Source organism: Callorhinus ursinus, unplaced genomic scaffold (assembly GCF_003265705.2).
Source record: "Callorhinus ursinus isolate GAN/ISIS: 27379988/994484 unplaced genomic scaffold, GSC_fseal_2.0 scaffold4, whole genome shotgun sequence".
In the NCBI taxonomy this organism is placed as follows: domain Eukaryota; kingdom Metazoa; phylum Chordata; class Mammalia; order Carnivora; family Otariidae; genus Callorhinus; species Callorhinus ursinus.
Genome location: NW_027397066.1, coordinates 111,685,618 through 111,704,692, shown reverse-complemented (window position 1 = coordinate 111,704,692; position 19,075 = coordinate 111,685,618). Strand labels below are relative to the sequence as shown.

The following is a 19,075-nucleotide window of genomic DNA, read 5'->3' as shown; positions in this document are numbered from 1 at the left end:
ACTATAGAGAACAAACTAAAGGTTTTGGGGGAGGATTAAAGAGTGCACTTGCTGTGATGAGCCCTGGGTAATGTACGGAAGTGTTGAATCACTATATTGTACACCTGAAGCTAATATTACTGTATGTTAACTAACTGGAATTTAAAAAAGAAAACTTAAAAAAATACATTACAACATAAAGAGGCAATCAAAGTTAATATGAAAAAAATGTTTTGTATGAATATCAGGATCCATGGTTAGCGAGTTTTGCTGGCCTTGACCAAAAGAAGAGATACAGGGTAAACCAGGAATCCTGAGGAAATACAGAACTAGATATGAAATAAAAAAGATATAGCAATGAAAAAGAATTTCCGGTTGTCCTTTGAGGCGGACTCTGTGTGTCTGAAAGTGATTATTGATGTAGGAAAGACATTAGGGTTCGAAGCCGATGGCCAATAAAGAATTCTGGAGACATCTTTTGTGCAAAAAGGTGGTTTTATTACAGCGCCAGGACAGGACTTGTGGGAGACCCAGCAACAATGGGGTCATGAGGAGGGGCTCATTACATACTTTCAAGTTGGGAGGGGTTAGGGATAGTGTAAGTTTCTAAGGAATTTTGGAAGCAAGGTTTCCAGGACCTTGAGGGGCCAGGTATGGTCAGGAAAAAGTCATTTACTACTGTCTAGTAATACCTTAGTCATGAGACCCTTCAGATGTATATCGGTGGGCCATATGCCTGGGGAATGATTGCCAACACGTATCTTGCTGGGACGGGGGGCAGTGTTAGAGATAAAGGACGTTTCCAAAGGAATTTTTTTACATTAAAGTTGACTTACAGGATCCTGGGGGGTGGGGGGTTTGGTCAGGCTATGATTGCCTTTTGCCCTTAGCAAAGTATTAACATTGAGTTGGCTGAGTCCCTAGAGGAATGTCATTCTGCCTGTTTCAAGGACTTGTCAATGGGCTGTAGGTAGTAAGGAAATTTACTAATTTTTCTTCTGCTTTTGTTTCCCACATCAGTTACGACTGGCTGTAGACAAAGCTGAATGCTTCCTGATCAATGTACCGGACTTGCTCATAGTTGTAGTCTTTGTGGGGCATAATGGCAGGTTAGCATTTGTGGGGTCTCTCCCTCAGGATTATTGAACTCTGGTGCAGCAACTGATTACTCTGAATCAAATTACAGTTGTCAGAATCTGTAAGAGCATTGTGTGTAAGATTAGTTGTAGATATAGACTAGAAAGTTATAATCCTATGACCCTCTTTGGGAGAGAGGAATCCAAAGGAGATAGATATCTTAGCACTAGGACAGTTGTGGACTATAGATTTATTTATTTATTTTTAAATGTTTTATTTATTTATTCATGAGAGGCAGAGAGAGAGAGGCAGAGGTAGAGAGAGAAGCAGGCTCCCTGCCTAGCAGGGAGCCCGATGCGGAACTCGATTCCAGGACCCTGAGATCAGGACCTGAGCCGAAGGCAGACGCTTAACCATCTATCTGAACCACCCAGGCACCCTGGACTGTAGATTTAAAACAGAGAATTTCTAACGAGAAAGTCAGCCAAGACTGCCTTTTTTAATTTATGTTTATTAGGATGATCCATACAGAGAATTTTCTCCATGAAATAATAGGAAAGGAAGCCCATGATGACTAATGCTGAAACTCTAGGCATTAAAGATATTTCAATGTCTCATTCCTGAAGAAATCAAGTGGCAAGTAGGTGACGGTAGAGTTAATGGAAGAATCCCAGTCAATTCTGAATTGTACCCCACCCACCAAGCAACCATGAGCTTTTAGTCTTAGAAAGGAAATAATATAAACAATCCAGATGCTCCTCAATATCTTCACATTGAAAAAATCCAGGATTTTTGTAGGGCACCTGTAGCAGTGCTTGACTTCGGAGACCAGAATGAAATGTTCCTGAGCCTGAAAAACAAGGTCATGGAGACTTTAAAGGCTTTTGCTCAAGTGATGGTGGACAGGGCAAAAATACTCCCCAGTAAATTTTTGATGGAGTATAAAATGCCAAAAATATAAATCCAACTTGCTTTCAATTTTGTTGTGAGGCTAATGCTAATTTTGCAAAGGGCATTAGGAAAAAAGGGGTCTAAGGAAATCCAATGAAACTCAAAATAGAGAACTTACAAAAAGAAAGGGACTAAAGGCCACATGCCAGGTAGCTTGCAACCTTACTGATTGCACTTAAGTGCATCACAGTGTGGCCAGTGGAGATGAAGTGGTGCTGAGTGCAGTGTGAGAATGCTTAGATATATTGGTAATAGAGAAGAAAGAAAAAAAGAATGCCAGGGAAGTAAATGTTATCTTCCTTCAAAGTCATGAGAATTCTGCTCCATATATGGTAGAGGTTAGCCATAATGCATTTATTTTATTTATTTGTTCAATGTCAACAACTGTGAAGGCTTTGATTTTACCCTACCTGCAAAGTATTCTACTACCAAGTTAGCATCCCAGTTTCATGGATGCTGGCAGAAGACATAAAATTCCTGAATCAAATACAAAGAACTTCATCACTCACTCTAGTAGCAGCAGCTGGAGTATAAACATTTTCTTTTGCCAGTTCCCCAAGCACAATTGCCAAAGGGTTATATGAAAAGAGTCAGGTGATCCCTAACTAGTGAGTAGGTTTCATTAATGGAGGGGAACTTGAGCTTAGGGAACTACTATCTTTTAGAAAGGACAGTAAGAATGCTTGTTTTTGCTTTGGATAGAGACACTATCTCTGTCTTCCAAGGCTGTTCACTATATAAACATCCTAGAAAAGTCTGGAAAAATAGTAGTCCTTGCCACTCCTCACAATTCCTGTAGGGACACAAAAGACCCATGGAAAGTCATTCCTTATCAATATCCACCTCTTCCATACCATCTTGTCTTCTGGAAAATGTTCCCATGAGTATACAACTTTGTTGGCCACTCTAACCAACAGAGGCTGGGAAGAGATCCACTCAATTTGTCTCATATTTATTGTCGATATTAAGACTACTACTAACAGGACTCCAAACGGCAGGATGAGACAAACTTGTAATATTACTTTCAACCATTTATACTACACGTCTAGACCCAACCCACTGAAAAATTCCAATAGACCATCAGGTTCCACCTTAGATGGAGAATGACTTTCTTATTTTTCTCTATTGACCTTTCTATCTGGCCTGAGGTACTAATCCTGGTATGGTAGGATATATATGTGATTGTACAGAAACTCCCTTGGCTTGCAAGGATAGTCTGGATAATTCTATTATCAATAACAAACTCAGACAGTGAATGGAAGCTGAACTGAATGTCTTTCAGGGCCAAAATACTGTTATTGATAAAGTCAGGAACAAATGTCATACCACCAATTCTAATTGGGTGACTCATATTATAGGGATAATTGTCCAGAGGTTGCCCATAAATTACAAATCATTTACCCCTCTGGAAAGATTGTCCACGAATTTCCTCATTTTGGAGAACTCTCCACAGCCTTTGACAGCTACATGATGTAGAGGTGGTATTTCCTTAAACACCTGATGGTCTCTTATGGCCATTTCTAAGGTGAAACCTACCATGTTTTCAGGGGAGAGACAAGTGAATGCAAAGCTTCTAAACAGAAGTACAATCTCACAGATCCACATAATGCCCCTAGAAAGAAAGTGCCATTATAGTTTCTGTGCCCTACATCAGTGGAGTCGGTAGTGCCTCTGATGTGTCCTCCTCTCTAGCTGGTGCATCTTAGCATTCCTAGTTCAAATAAACATTTTCGTTTGTTTGTTTGTTTTGTTTTGTTTTGTTTTGTTTTGTTTCTGAGGAACTGTCTGGCAAGAGCCAGTCCAACCTATTTTTTCAGTCTGTGCCAACATCTGGGTGGAATTCACCTACTGCATGGAATGACTGAATAACAGTAATGGAAAAAGGAGTAGGGAAAACATCTGAGATGTTGACAGGAAGTGAAGGAGCCAAGACCATCTCTTGCTGTTTTCAATGGTCTTTACAATGAGTTTAAGGGTAATGGCATTTGAATCAAGGTCAGAGCTATGTGAAAGGGGATGGAAGACAAAGTAGTCAATTAAATTTAAAGTGCTCTCCACAGGTTGGGAGCAGCACACAAGCATGTTTTTTTCTTCATGAGCAAGTGTCTGATATGATTCTGAAAGACAGAGATCATTGATGTTCCTCCCTTCACCATACTTCCTGGGGTCTGAAATATTCCTTAGGTACACAGATTGGTGCTCTCCCTCTTTTTGCCACAAAATTGCTGTGTCCCATTTCTGGATCTATAACTTCGCCCAGTACTGAACACAATAAAGGGACATGGCAAGTACTGTGTTGCTGAATACTACTACTACTACTACTACTACTACTAGTAGTAGTAGTAGTAGTAGTATAGTGTACAACTGATAAATGGTCACTCTTCTTATGGTCTAGAAATATGCCAGTGTAAGAAAGACATCCAAGTAGCTGCAGTAGAAGAGAGTCTGAATCCTTGAACTCCTTTTAGCCAGGCTACTACTTGGAGGGTATATTAATTGGTCCAGCCTGGTGATGACATTAGGGGGAGGAAACACCAATATGGTCACGAATGGACAGAGTAGAATGCCACCTATTCATAATAGGTCAAAAAATCCACAGCTTTCATCCTGATCATTACTCAGGAAGTGGCCAAATGAGATGATCACTGCTGTGGACAGTCGCATTCAGTGATTAAAATCTCTGACTGAAAATCTGGACCAAGAGGAGTTGAAGAAAGTAGAGTCAGAACCATTTTGAGTTGATATTTGGGAAAGACATTCTAATTATCTATCTACCAGATATCTGTGGGTAGTGCAAAATATAAAGAATCTACTGAATATCATGAATATCAACATATTGCTTAGTGGCTTTGTGAAAAAGGGTATTCCATTGTCAAACTGTAAATATTCTTGGTATAAAAAAACCCACAAACATATGAAATTTTAACTTCAGAGGTTACAATGGTGTAGTTACAATGGTGAAGATTGAACTTGAACAGTCACACTATAACCTGATCAATGTATCAATGGTATGTGTACTGCTCCAAGAGGGGGTAACCTCAGTTGAGGTATCCAGGAGTGGTCAGGCAAAGCAGTGTGACCTTTCTCACTTCAGAAACATAGTCATGAAATATAAAATATAATGATGGATTCGGACAACACTGGCAGCAATCTGAGAATTAAGAGTTCAAGCATCTGCTTGATTGCTGTCAGTCTCATGAGTGAATGACACTTAACATGGACACTGATATGAGGGACCCAGATGTTTCAATAAGGAACAGCTATGTATGTCCAAAGTTCAATGCTCCAAAAGAGGATTGTCTTTAATCTGCCAAATTTATAGGACTGTCCACCCAACACCTAAGTTACTAATATAAATACAGTTGTAAAATCAACAGAAATAGTATATTTTGCTGTCCTAAATGATCCACAGGGTACATTCATCTTTTCTTCCCTACTATGAATTATGTCCAAACCCATCAGTTGGGTTGGGACCCTCACTCCCTCCTTCCAAGGAAACAGATAGGATTGTGATTTGGGCAACAGTATCCAACAAAGCCATCAAAATTTGACTTTCTCCCTTCCCCTAAAATACCTCAACATGCTTGAATGGTTCTGCTTGGTATCTGGTTTCCCTCTTGGGCCAGGGGAGACTTGAGCCACTCACCAATTATCTTTCTCATTAAAGTGATTGAGGTGGGGGTAGAGGTGGAGAAAAGGATCGGGATTTGCAAATAAGGAAAGCTGTAACTTGCCATAAAATAAAGCTTCACATTTATTATCAGGTTCAAGTGGTGTGATAGTACGTTGGGATTCAACTAAATGAATTTCCAGTATTTTTAGCTTGCTCAAAGATCTTTAACAGGCATTATGTTGACTGATTAATGACTAATGACTGACACCATCTCTTTCAGTCTTGGGGGACTCTTATTTAACAGCCACTTGCAGTTGGGGCTGCTGGGTTTGTGTGCTTTAGCCAATTTGGGCTTGCCTAATAGAGTAGTAGCTCCTTTAAAGGAACAATTCTGAGGTATTTGTTGCTCCATTGTTATAATAATATCTCTTAAGTCTTCACCTTGTTTTAATATAGGAGCTAGGGCACTTTTCCAGAAGAGTAGAAAGGGGTTTACTGTAAGATTTTGTATACATTTAATTTAATCGGTGATTTATTCTTCAGTGTCTCACCTTCCTCAAATCCCATCAGGACAGTAAGAGCATGAATACCGGTCAATTATTCACCTGTAGTTTCCCACAAGAGTTCTTCTGTCTCAGGAAAATCTGGTGGGCCAAAGCTGCTTTCTAGTAGTCAGTACCTGCCGAAAAACAAAGAAACACAAATCTGGAGACCCTTTACTCTTATCTTCAAATGAATCTGAGGTTGGTATAATATACTACAAGAGCAGCTGAGGCAGGAGATAGCATGCTGTTGCCATTCTTCCTTAACAAGCCTTACATATTCCACTTATCTTCATCTACCATGAGAATCAGCCAAAGTTCTATTGATTTTCTTGTTAATGCCTACAGTGCACATGCATTTCCTTCTTTTCACATTCAGCAGAGGTACAAGCTTCTGCAACTGTTGTCCAAAAAATGTCAGAACTGTGTGCCAACCCTGGATTAATTTTAGCATTAATGTTAGTATTTATGTTTAGTATTAAATGTTGCCAGGGCAACATTTGGGCAGCTGACTTTATATCTATTTCCCTATTATTACCCTGAAGCTACCTGCCCAATTCCTCCTGATTAACAGCCAAGAAACTGAAGAGCCATTTTTTTTTTTTTGTCCAATACAGATGATATTATTTGGCCAATGTTTTTTGGCTGCTGAATCTCATAGACTTCCCTCAAATCCCATTAGCTTACTTGTGAGGCCCTTAACCTTCTTTTCCATAAAGCTATGGCTATGTCAGTATTCCATCCTCATCACTGAAACTGTCAAGAACTATGAAAAGTCTGAGATTTCACCTTTACTTGTAAGCTACAAGTTTAGCTTGCCATAGGTTCATGGATACTGGTAAAATAAACTATGTTCCTGGGTGAGAGACAAAGACTTTATTACTCATAGTAATAACAGTAGCAAACATAGTAGTGGGGTGTATGTGTGTGTGGGATGTGTGTGTGTGTGTGTGTAACAGTTCTGCAAGCCCAAAGTCCCATATGGTGTTGTGTGAACATCCAGCTGACACCGGCACCCACAGTGGATTTCCCAAGAGGAGAGTAACCCAGTGCTTAGTAAACCTGAATATTTTATAATGGAGAGGAAGCATGCTTGTTCTGTGCTCCAAAGAGAGACAGTATCTCTATCTTGCTAGGCTGTGAATAAACCTGCACTTTGCTTCAGAGAGAAACACTATCTATATCTTTCAAAGCTGTTTGAAACATCATTTAAACTATAGTGCCTTTATTGATAAGCTGTGCAGAAATGTAAGAGATCTATGAATAATAATGTCTGCCAATGCCCAAAACATATGCTTTGAGAACTTATTGAATGCTAGCTCTTATTCTAGGCATTGAGGATATGGGGGTGACTAAGTCAGACACAATTTTTGCCTTCATGGAATTTACATTTTAGAGATGGTGGTGGTGGTGGTGTGCTGTGTGTGTGCATCGGGGGGCAATGACAGAAAATAAAAAATACCAAACGAGTCTGCTTGAGTTATATATGTGGTAATGGGATTGTTAAGGAGGCTATCACACAGCGAGTAGCTAAATAAGACAGTTCTTAAGCCAATTGATTAGTTCTGACAGTTTGACATAACAGCAAGTATCAGCAAATACAGTAACACACCTAGGTAAGATCGCAGGAATTGCTACCTGAGGAAAAGATTTCACTTTGAATACAGAAGCTAGCAAACTGCAGGAAAGGGACTTTATAACTCAAAGACTTTTTTGAGTATTTGAGTTTGCCAGTTGCAGCCAGAAACTGTGACCAGGCAGAAAAGTCGTTGCATCATAAAATGTTTTTAACCAATTACAGAAATAGACCTGGCACAGGGCAGAGGGGGATGATAATTATCCACTCCAAACCGGTAGCAGCCTGCTCACATTACTCAATAAGGCACCCCTTCAGGGATATGCATGAAGAAGTAAAGGAGAATTAGAAGGAAAAATCAGTAATACATAAAGATCAATTCCCAGGGACCCTGTCAATCCTGTACCATTTCTTCTACTGCACTGACTTTGAGAGATCTTTGAGTTTAAACTCATGGAAACTGGGACACTGTTTTCTAGGTAGGAATTTGACTGACTAATTCTAAGGCTGCAGTGTAGATGAGTGAAGACTAGAATGATGAGCGGAAAGACCTCTTTCCAAAGTAGATGACAGTTCCCCACAATAGGTGTCAGAAAATCATCCCTGTGTGAATGACCAATAATGACATGAATATCTCTATGGAAGATGTTAGATCCTCCCTGATATGAAGAGTAAGATAGTAGCCTTCAATCCCTCTCTGCACCAAGGTTAAAGCACAGAAGTCTCTCTTTTGCAATGGCATATGTGTTCCATTAAGAAAAGAGAGTGAGCCAAAGGGTGTTTTCTGACCCTTTCACTCCCTCTGTTCTTCCTTAACTTTACCCCTGGTGAGGTTGAGAAGATTTTGGCATAATGATACAATGGATTGGTGTTATGAGAAGTGACCAGCACTGATGATAGAGAAGTCTGATTGCTCTGTAGAGAGGAACTCTGAAGAATCTGAGAATGCAGAGTGAACAGTTTTCCGGGCTTTGGCAATGTAGGACAAATGTAAGATGAAGTCAGAGTTCTGGAGCAAAGGGAGAAGGTACAAGTGAAGTAGGGAAGGCAGAGTGACAAAATTAAAGGGCTTTGGGGACCCATCTGAGGGCAGTCAGATTACAACTTCAAATGTTTTTCACCACCAGTCGTGTCTTAATAGCCACCATATTCTCAGTTTCTAGAACAATTCTACTAGTGGTCAATTACCTCAGGCAGTGATTCAAGAAGACTTCAGAAAGTACTTTGGTCTAATTAGTATAAGAGATTTTTATTTTAAAATGCACTTTCAGGGGCGCCTGTTTGGCTCAGTTGGTTAAGTGACTGCCTTCGGCTCAGGTCATGATCCTGGAGTCCCAGGATCAAGTCCCACGTCGGGCTCCCTGCTCGCGGGGAGTCTGCTTCTCCCTCTGACCCTCCCCCCCTCATGCTCTCTCTGTTTCATTCTTTCTTTCTCTCTCAAATAAATAAATAAAATCTTAAAAATAAAATAAAATAAAACGCACTTTCATATGCAAAGTGGTTCATGATTGTTCATCTTTACATTATTCCTGCTTCCTGTTTCCGTGACTCCATGACTTTCATATTATCTTCACATTACTTTCCTGAAATGTAGTATAAACATGTCATTTCGATCAGTTATTCCAATAGTTCTCATTTAGAATGAACTCTGTATCATAGCCTAGCATGTTAGGCACTCTGGCTTATTGCCTCTTGTCTTCTCTTGCCTCAATCCTGCCACTTCCTTCTTCACACTTCGTAATCCAGCAATATTAAATGGATACCGCCTGCTAATAACTTATCCCTAAATTTTCCTGGAGTTCACAAAAAAGACGCCCAAATCTTCTTTAGCACCATCTTCTCTGCAAAGTCTTTTTTAACCTTCAAAGAGAGAATTATTCAAATATCTCCTGTGCTCAATCAGAGAAAGACATGTACCATATGACCTCACTGATATGAGGAATTCTTAACCTCAGGAAACAGACTGAGTGTTGCTGGAGTGGTGGGGGGGGGGGGGTTGGGGGTGGCTGGGTGATAGACATTGGGGAGGATATGTGCTATGGTGAGCGCTGTGAATTGTGCAAGACTGTTGAATCACAGATCTGTACCTCTGAAACAAATAATGCAACATATGTTAAGAAAAAAGAAAAAGAAGAAGATATCAGGAGGGGAAGAATGAAGGGGAGTAAGTCGGAGGGAGAGACGAACCATGAGAGACGATGGACTCTGAAAAACAAACTGAGGGTTCTAGAGGGGAGGAGGGGAGGGGTTTGGGTTAGCCTGGTGATGGGTATTAAAGAGGGCACATTCTGCGTGGAGCACTGGGTGTTATGCACAAACAATGAATCATGGAACACTACATCACAAACTAATGATGTAATATATGGTGATTAACATAACAATAAAAAAATTAAAAAAAATAAAAAATCTCTTGTGCTACATTTCTATCTTACCTATTTCAGATTATTGATTTTACACTGTTTTATTTTTTTTTCCTAATAAGAGCTGTGAGACTTTTGTGGAAAAATGTTGCCTTACTCAGTTTTATCGCAACGATGCCTGATATTTTTATTAGTAAATGATATTTTGGATTGAACTGAACTTTTGATCAAGATCTACTAATAATTAGACATTACTTATTGTGTGTGATGTTTTGATATGCCCAAATGGAGAAGGCTAACTCTGATATGTAAATCACATTCCTCATGCTAAAGAAGCTAACACTACATTTGGGTAAAAAATATCAGAAAGAAATTAAAATTGAAAAGACACCATAATTGTCAAATGAAATTGAACCCAAATAATCTGAAAGAGACAATATATTTTAGAGTAAATATTAAACATGGCACTTTCAAAGTATAATAAAAGGAAGTTTTATTCATGTAACTACTTTCAATTAAGACACTAAAGATCATTTTGAACAAAAATAAGAAAAATTTTATTAATAATTGTTGTAGTAGTAGTCAATTATTAATTGACTACATCGGAGCAATGATTCAAGTCGATGTCAGAAACTACTTTGGTCTAATTAGTACAATATATTTTTATTTTAAAATGCATTTTCATACTCAAAGTGGCTATTTATTAATTTCTCCAAAATTAATATCAAAGTAAGAAATGACCAGCATTGACATCAACATCAGTGAATAGAAACACAGTTTTCCTGTCATTTAAGTGAAGCAGCCCTTTATTCCTGCTTAATTCTGTGAGTCACCCACATACCAAATCTGTACACTGAAGGGACAATGAGCTGAAAGAAACATAAGGTAAGCAGAATTTCAACTTACTTTGAAATGAGGCAAAATAGTGGCCCTTGATTGAAATATGCTCAGAGTAGTTGAGGAAGTAAGAAGGCATTCAAGTCAGCAATATACATAGCTGTAACAAGGAGCTAAGGAAAGCATATGACAATATCACAGGTGATAATCAATTTTTAATCAAGGTTCATCAAAGCCAATGAACTCATGCCAAAATTAATTTCATATATACCATGGGTATGTTAAATAAATTGTTTCAGAAAAGAGAAGTAATCAGTGCCAGTCAGCTGGCCTATTGAGAGAAAAAAATGTTGGCACAAATGGAACTGAAGGAAAACAGAATTTGGATAATCAAAGAACAGCATGTGCATATACAACAAACGAAGGACTAGCTTGACAGAAGATACATGTACCCATGATGGGACTGATTTTGCAAAGTTTTGGAAGCCATTTGTTATTTTTCACTAAAATGTTATGGAAGAAATGTTAGCAAAATTAATTCTGGCAGCAAAATGCAAGATGGACTGACATATAGGCAGACTGGCACATAGACACACTGGCATATAGGCAAAAGAAGATGAATGAATAAAACTCATGCAATAATACAGAAGGAAACGAGGCAAAGTCAGTGCAACTGGAATGGGAAAACAGGGTAAATGGAAAGACTACCCAAATTAAGAAATTAGTGAATGAACACAACTGACAAAAGAAAAAGATGAGATTTAGAGAACTAAAGAGAGGGAAGAATCATAGATGCTTAAAAACATTTGCATTGTTGGGCGCCTGGGTGGCTCAGTTGGTTAAGCGACTGCCTTTGGCTAGGGCCATGATCCTGAGAGTCCCGGGATCGAGTCCCGAATCTGGCTCCTTGCTCGGCAGGGAGTCTGCTTCGCCCTCTGACCCTCCCCCCTCTCATGTGCTCACTCTCTTTCATTCTCTCTCTCTCAAATAAATAAATAAAATCTTAAAAAAAAAAACATTTGCATTGTTAAAATATAAAAATAAAAGCAGTATAATGAGTAGAATAGATAGGAAGGAGCATGATTTGTGGTAATTTAACAGATTAAGGTTTGTACCTATTGCACATAGGTTGACTAGAGACAAAAAATATAGTACTAAATTCTGAATTTGGAAAGTCTTCCTCATTTTTCACAATATGTTGAATGAAGATCACATAAAGTGAAAAAAACATGAGTTATTGAAATATTTTGGTATCTTGCTATACCTAAATTACTATTGTACAAAGACCTAATGTGATCTTAAGCATTTTTCCTAGAAATAAAAGTCTTGAGATAAAATTCTCAGGAAAAATAGAGTTAGAAACTTTTTTCTAAAAAAAATTGATAACATTGAGTATGATGACAACTTCATTTACTTTAAACAATGCCAAAGTAGTGTCTGAATTTTTAAAGCATGCGCTGGAAATTTACTGATATCCATTGCTGTATCTACTAACTACATGACTGGTCTTTCTTCCTTTTGTATTTTTTTTTTAATTTGTTTATTCTCTTAAAGGTTTTACTTATTTGAGAAAGAGAGAGAGAGAGGATGAGCAGGGGGGAGGGGTAGAAGGAGAGGGAGAAGCAGACTCCCCACCGAACAGGAAGCCCGATTTGGGACTCGATCCCAGGGCCCTGGGATCATGACCTGAGCCAAAGGCAATTGCTTAACTGATGGGGCCACCCAGGTGCCCATCTTTCCTCCTTTTTTAAATTGAAGCCTTGAAGATATGGTTGAAGAAAAGATTATTTATTTGAACTAATGATTTTACAGGAGCAACACATAACAATAAATTTCACAAACAGAAGCCATTAGTCAGGATTAATTTGGGAGGAATCATGGACCCATTACTCAATTTTACGTATGTTAAAAGAAATTTGGATTTTATAATGAAAATCACGCTCCGGTTTTAGTGTTTTGTTTTGTTTTGTTTTGTTTTTATGTATTACTAACTGCTAGAGTATCATTATATTATGAAGGAGAAATATATTTTTTCTGGTTCTTACATTAGAAAAAATGCCACTGTGGGGACTCACTAATTTAGCTTTAAGTCTTGTTATTTAGTATAGTTCACAGAGCAACAGAATTTGCATCACTCAGGAGCTTATTAGATATGGAATTTCCAGTCCATTCCAAGTCTCTGAATCAGAATCTGCTTTCACACAAGATCCCCAGGCGATTCCTATGTCCATTAAAGTTTGAAAAGCACTAAATTAACCTTATATAAACTGATCCACCCAATTCCATTTGGCGGGTAACAATCCTTGAGTTATGATACACGTTTGAAGGTTTTATGAGAATGATGTTAAGGAACTTATTTAATGCTGGGGGAAATAAAACCATTATTACTGAAAACCTAGGACTGTCAGATACTGTGTTAGACATTTCCAAATCTATTAATTCATTTAATTCTTAACAATATTCTCGGAGTACATGAATACTTCATGTCTCTGGGCATGAAAAACAGCCTCAGGTTAAATACCACATCTAGTCTACAATCAATAAATTGAATAAGTATTGAGCAACCCATTTCTGAAAGTCCCTGGGTTAGGCCTAGAAATAAAATGGGCATGGCCCCCTACTGTCATGGAATTACGAGGGTAGTGTGAGTTTCTAAGAGGGAAATCTAAACTTTCTTGCGTTACTTAGGGAAAACTTCTATTTGGAAAGAGTATTTAAACTGATTTCTGAGAAGCACATTTTTGTAAAGGTGGCCCTGAAAAAAAAAAAAAAAAAAAAAAGGCGAGTCTGTCATGGATTTTAGTAAGGGGAACCAAGCAGCAAGTTGAGGCTGGAACTTCGCAGGAATACTGCAGAACTTTGTAGCACAAGGTGAGGCTGTTGGGCCTCATCCACGACTCAAAGGAAGCCATTGGAGGATCATAAGCAAGGAAGTGACAAGCCCTGATCCACGTTTGGAAAAGATCCTTCAGTGAGACCTGTGCAAAGCCCTGCGGGCGGGTGGGTTTATTAGGGCCACTCCCCTAGTCAGCCTTTCTCCACCCAAGTCACCGCCTCCTGCTTCTCAGCGTAACTGTCTGAGGGAGGTGGGAAATGCATGAGAGGGGCGGGGGGAAGAAAAACATTCTCAAAAAATATTAAAAAGAAAACATCCCACTTGGCAGCGGGTGCGCGGGAAGTTCAGCGCGCGAGTTCCGGGTTTCCCGCCAGCCGCCAGCCCGCCCCCCCGCCGGCCGCAGCCCGGGTGAGCCCCCAGCCCCAGCTCGGCCGCAGCCTGCTGGGCCGCCTCCGTCGGTCGGTCCGCTCCCCCTCCCCCCACCCGCCCATCCTCAGGCGCCGCGCGGGGCCGGCCGCGCCGAGAGTGGCCGGGGTTCGTCAGGGCGCCCGCAGCCCGCGTTGGCCCCGGTCGCGCCTCGGCGGCGGGGCTTCCACTACTCGGCCCCGGGCGGGTTCGGGTCTCGCCGGGGCCCTGCGCCCTCCGCCCACACTGCGCGGCCGGAGCAGCAGCCTCTAACGCCACTTGTGGAGTTCTTCCCCCAGCGGCGGTAACTTTACACCAGCCTGAGAGAGGCCTATTTTTATTCAGAAACCAGCAACCAGAGTGTACGTAGAGAACGCTCAGATGGAGGGCCAGCCCACCCCTTGAAGATTTCTCACAGATCGGTGGGGAAGGAACGTCTTGCCCTACTAGCCTTTCTTTGAGATTTCAATATTCTGCGGCCGTCCTACAATTAGAGCGGAATTGGTTGCTCGCGGGGGCGGGGAGCTTTTTGATAAGCTGTTGCCCTAACCTGGCGGAGCGGACGCTGAACCCCACCTCTTCTCGGCCTCTAAGCCCTGATCCTGAGGCCGTCACGCAAAAGCCCGGCCCAAACCGTGGCCTGGTCACCTTCCTGCTGGAATCGTTCCAAGAGCTGTAGGGACGGGCTCACGGTGGGGAGGAGCAAAGAGATGAATGTAGCAGCCAAGTACCGCCAGGCATCCCTGTATGTGGGTGATCTCAATGCAGATGTCACCGAGGACCTGCTGTTCAAAAAGTTCAGCACTGTGGGGCCTGTGCTGTCCATCCGCATCTGCAGGGACCTGGTCACCCGCCGCTCCCTGGGCTATGCCTACGTGAACTTTCTGAAGCTGGCTGATGCCCAGAAGGCCCTGGACACAATGAACTTTGACATGATAAAAGGCAAACCCATCCGTCTCATGTGGTCTCAACGTGATGCCTACTTAAGGAAATCTGGCATTGGGAACGTGTTCATCAAGAATCTGGACAAATCTATTGATAACAAAACCCTTTATGAACATTTTTCAGCTTTTGGGAAGATCCTGTCCTCCAAGGTGATGAGTGATGATCACGGCTCTAGGGGCTATGCATTTGTGCACTTCCAGAACCAGATCGCGGCCGACAAGGCCATCGAGGAGATGAATGGGGCCCTGCTTAAGGACTGCAGGCTGTTTGTTGGCAGATTCAAAAACCGTAAAGATCGGGAAGCCGAGCTCCAAAACAAGGTCAATGAATTCACCAATGTTTACATCAAAAACTTTGGAGATGACATGGACGATGAGAGACTGAAGGAAGCTTTTAGTAAATATGGCAAAACCCTGAGTGTTAAGGTTATGACAGATTCCAGTGGGAAATCCAAAGGCTTTGGCTTTGTGAGTTTTGATAGCCATGAGGCTGCCAAAAAGGCTGTTGAAGAAATGAATGGAAAGGACATAAACGGACAGCTGCTTTTTGTAGGCCGGGCGCAGAAGAAATCAGAGCGGCAGGCTGAGTTAAAGCAAATGTTTGAGCAGCTGAAACAGGAAAGATTTCGGAGATGCCAGGGCATGAAGCTCTATATTAAGAACCTCGATGATACCATTGATGATGAAAAACTGTGGAGGGAATTTTCTTCGTTTGGGTCAATTAGCAGAGTCAAGATAATGCGGGAAGAAGGGCGAAGCAAAGGGTTTGGCTTGATCTGCTTCTCCTCTCCTGAGGAGGCCACTAAAGCAATGGATGAGATGAATGGCCGAATCTTGGGCTCTAAGCCACTCTGCGTTGCCCTGGCCCAGAGGCCCTAGGAGAGAAAAAATTCCTGCACCAGCCAGTGTTTGCAGCAGGCATGCGCATGATAGTGATCTCTGCCTTTGAATTATCCTCAGAAAATTTCAAATTCCAGCTGATGGCCGCTTAGTTTAGTAAACTTTGTGATAAAGGTTTTGTATACAAAGCTATTTTTTCTTGTGTGGAAAAATAAATGAATCTTGGAAGCTTGATTCATTTTACGGAGGCACATCTTCTAATTACAGTATTGTATATTTCTCTGATTTTGATTTAGTATTCAAAGCAATAAGTATAATTAGATATATTTTTATTACATTTTGAACCATCTGAAGTGAGGTAATTATTTGAGCTTATTTCATATTTTCTTTCTTATTTTAATAATATTGCTAGCTTTAATTTCTTCTATGAAAATATAAGCTAAAAATAGTTCTTATACCTAAGGATCACAAAGTATTTATTTTTACAAACAAAAATTTTCTAATTTCTCCTCTGAGCTTTTTAAAGAAACCAAAGGTTTAAGAATTGCTAGTATAAATTCAGTATCTAATTTCATTTTGAATTAATGTTTAAAGTACTAGGAAATAGTTGAATTTCTTTTGAATTTGTATCCTGACATGTTGTTTTTCTGATGGCTGAAATTAATGATGGAGGTTTTTAATGTTGCCTACAAACCTGACTTATAGGATATTTTGCTCTTCTTTCCATTGGTAGACTATATATAATTCATGTGCTTGCTAGTTATCAAAACTGGGACTTGAATAGTAAAACCTTAACTTCTATATTCCTTAAGTTATAAACTTTTATCAATAAGATGACAAAAAGTTGGCTTGGTCTTAATTCTCTTCATACCTATACAGGTTAGTATTAAGACTTAAGTTTCTACCAGACACCAATATTATAAAAGTCATATATAGAGAATATAGAAATTCTGTTTAACAATTCTTTTTCAATCTCTATTTTATATTGTTCGATGTAATGTTATTATCTCAGGGTTCAGAAAAGTATGTTTCTTTATTTTTATGAACTCATCTCTTTTTATTAGAATACAAGAGATACCTAACCCATTAAGATTCAGTTTTAGCCTCAATTTATCAGAAGCTTGCTAATTTTCTGATAAATTGAAATTACATCAATTTGCCTGTTTTCTAGAATAATATTTTAGTCCCATTGCAGACCTCCCTCCCTCTCCTACCCTTGATCTATATTACTCAACTTTGTTTTATACTTTTTTAAAAAGGGTTTTATTATATTGATTTTTACTATATGCTATTTGAAATCCACCTTGGAAACAGAGACAAGAGTTATTCATTTACATTTAAATAATTACTTTTAAAATTCTGTTTTACCAGAGGTGTCTGGAGAATAGCTTTGCTGTTCTTGTTGTTGCTATTTTATTTTATTTTTATTTTTTTCTCTGCTTAGAGGTTTCCTGTAACCATATATTAAAGTCTTCTGTTTCTTATATTACCAGTACAAAAGATATATTAAAAGATTTTCTTTGGCAATACTTTAGCTATGAAAGAATGAGAAAATCTGTTTCTGTTTATTTTTGTATAGACTATATGTTTATTCGTGGCACATTTTCTAAATTAAAAGTCTTTTAGACAATGAAAACATTATGGACAATGAAAAACTTAGAGCAACATAAAATACTATTATGCAGACATATCCTCCCAATTTTTTTATACATATATACATAGATAATTTAACAAAAATTGAATCATTGTAAGCTTATTACAAATTATTTTTTTAATTTTATAATATGCCATACCAATTTCCATATCCACAAATAATTATTTGCGTTATAATTTTAATGAATTTTATTCCTTCAGTGTTTGTACTATAATATAATGAATTTCCTCTTGATATGGATAAAGGTTGTTAGATTGTTTCCTCCCCTTTTTTTCTTCTGTCATAAACAACTTGAAGATAAACATCCTTGCAAATTTCTGTATGCTGATATATCCAGTTATTTTCTTAAGAAAATGTATAATTCATTGGAATTAATGTTTAAAAGGGCAATAATTTTAAAAATAATTTTGATAAATATTGCCCAAATGCTCTCCAGGAAACTTGTGCCATTTCCATTTCCATTATTGGTGTGGAGGGCTGCCCATTTCCATATACCCCAAGAACAAGAGATTATTTTGTTTAAGTTGTTAGCCAATTCAAAATGATATGTAAAACAAAATATTTCATGGTTACTTTTTTTTTATTAGTACAAAAGTTAAATAGCATTTCTTGTGTTTGTTGACCATCTGTGTCTTCATATTTATGAATTAATGTTTCATGATCTTCATCTGTTTTCCTTCTGGGTTGTTTTTTATTTGTACAGATTTGTTACATTTCTTTACGTATTAAGAACAAAAGTTTAGACTTTTTTTCCCCAATATTCTCACTTTGTTTTTAGTTTTGAGGGTCATTCCAAAGTTAAATTTAAACTCAGAAATTTCAGTCCTTTACTTAGAAGGCTTTAATGTTATGATTCAAAACACTTTGAACAACTCAAATACACACACACACACACGCACAATTAATCTGTATTGTCTTCTACTACTTTCAGAGTTTTATATTCTCAATAATTTATTTTTTTAAGATTTTATTTATTTATTTGAGAGAGAGAGAATGAGAGCTAGAGAGCATGAGAGGGAAGAGGGTCAGAGGGAGAAGCAGACTCCCTGCTGAGCAGGGAGACCGATGTGGGACTTGATCCCGGGACTCCGGGATCATGACCTGAGCCGAAGGCAGTCGCTTAACCAACTGAGCCACCCAGGTGCCCCTATATTCTCAATAATTTCTAAGCAAAACTTTTGTCTGTGGAGTATCTTATCCACAGCTATAGTAAATCTCTTAAAAGTATCTTGCATTTCAAGCTTTATTAATATGTTTGGTAAATACCTACCTCCTGTAAGAATCTGTGTGAGATTCATATGCCAACTTGAATATATTGGGCCTTTGAATCACTGTGTTGAGAAGTATTTACCTCAAAAGCAGAGAGTTTTTAAGAAGACTGGGCAATAGGACTGGGAAGTGTAGTAGGTGCGTCAAGCCTTGACATCTCTTTCTGGCTAAGCCAGTCTATCAGAGTGTTCA

The 19,075-nt window shown here is 39.1% G+C and overlaps 1 protein-coding gene across 1 annotated transcript; it reads left to right on the top strand.

The window, feature by feature from the left end:
• The first annotated feature begins 14,030 nt into the window (after positions 1 to 14,030).
• Positions 14,031 to 17,494, top strand: PABPC4L (poly(A) binding protein cytoplasmic 4 like). The gene has a single exon (XM_073891219.1). The coding sequence runs from the start codon at positions 14,887 to 14,889 to the stop codon at positions 15,997 to 15,999; it is 1,113 nt and encodes a 370-aa protein (XP_073747320.1). The 5' UTR covers positions 14,031 to 14,886; the 3' UTR covers positions 16,000 to 17,494.
• Positions 17,495 to 19,075: the final 1,581 nt, after the last annotated feature.

Coding starts and splice junctions, on each gene's coding strand:
- PABPC4L (XM_073891219.1), top strand. CDS start 14,887: ATGAATGTAGCAGCCAAGTACCGCCAGGCATCCCTGTATGTGGGTGAT.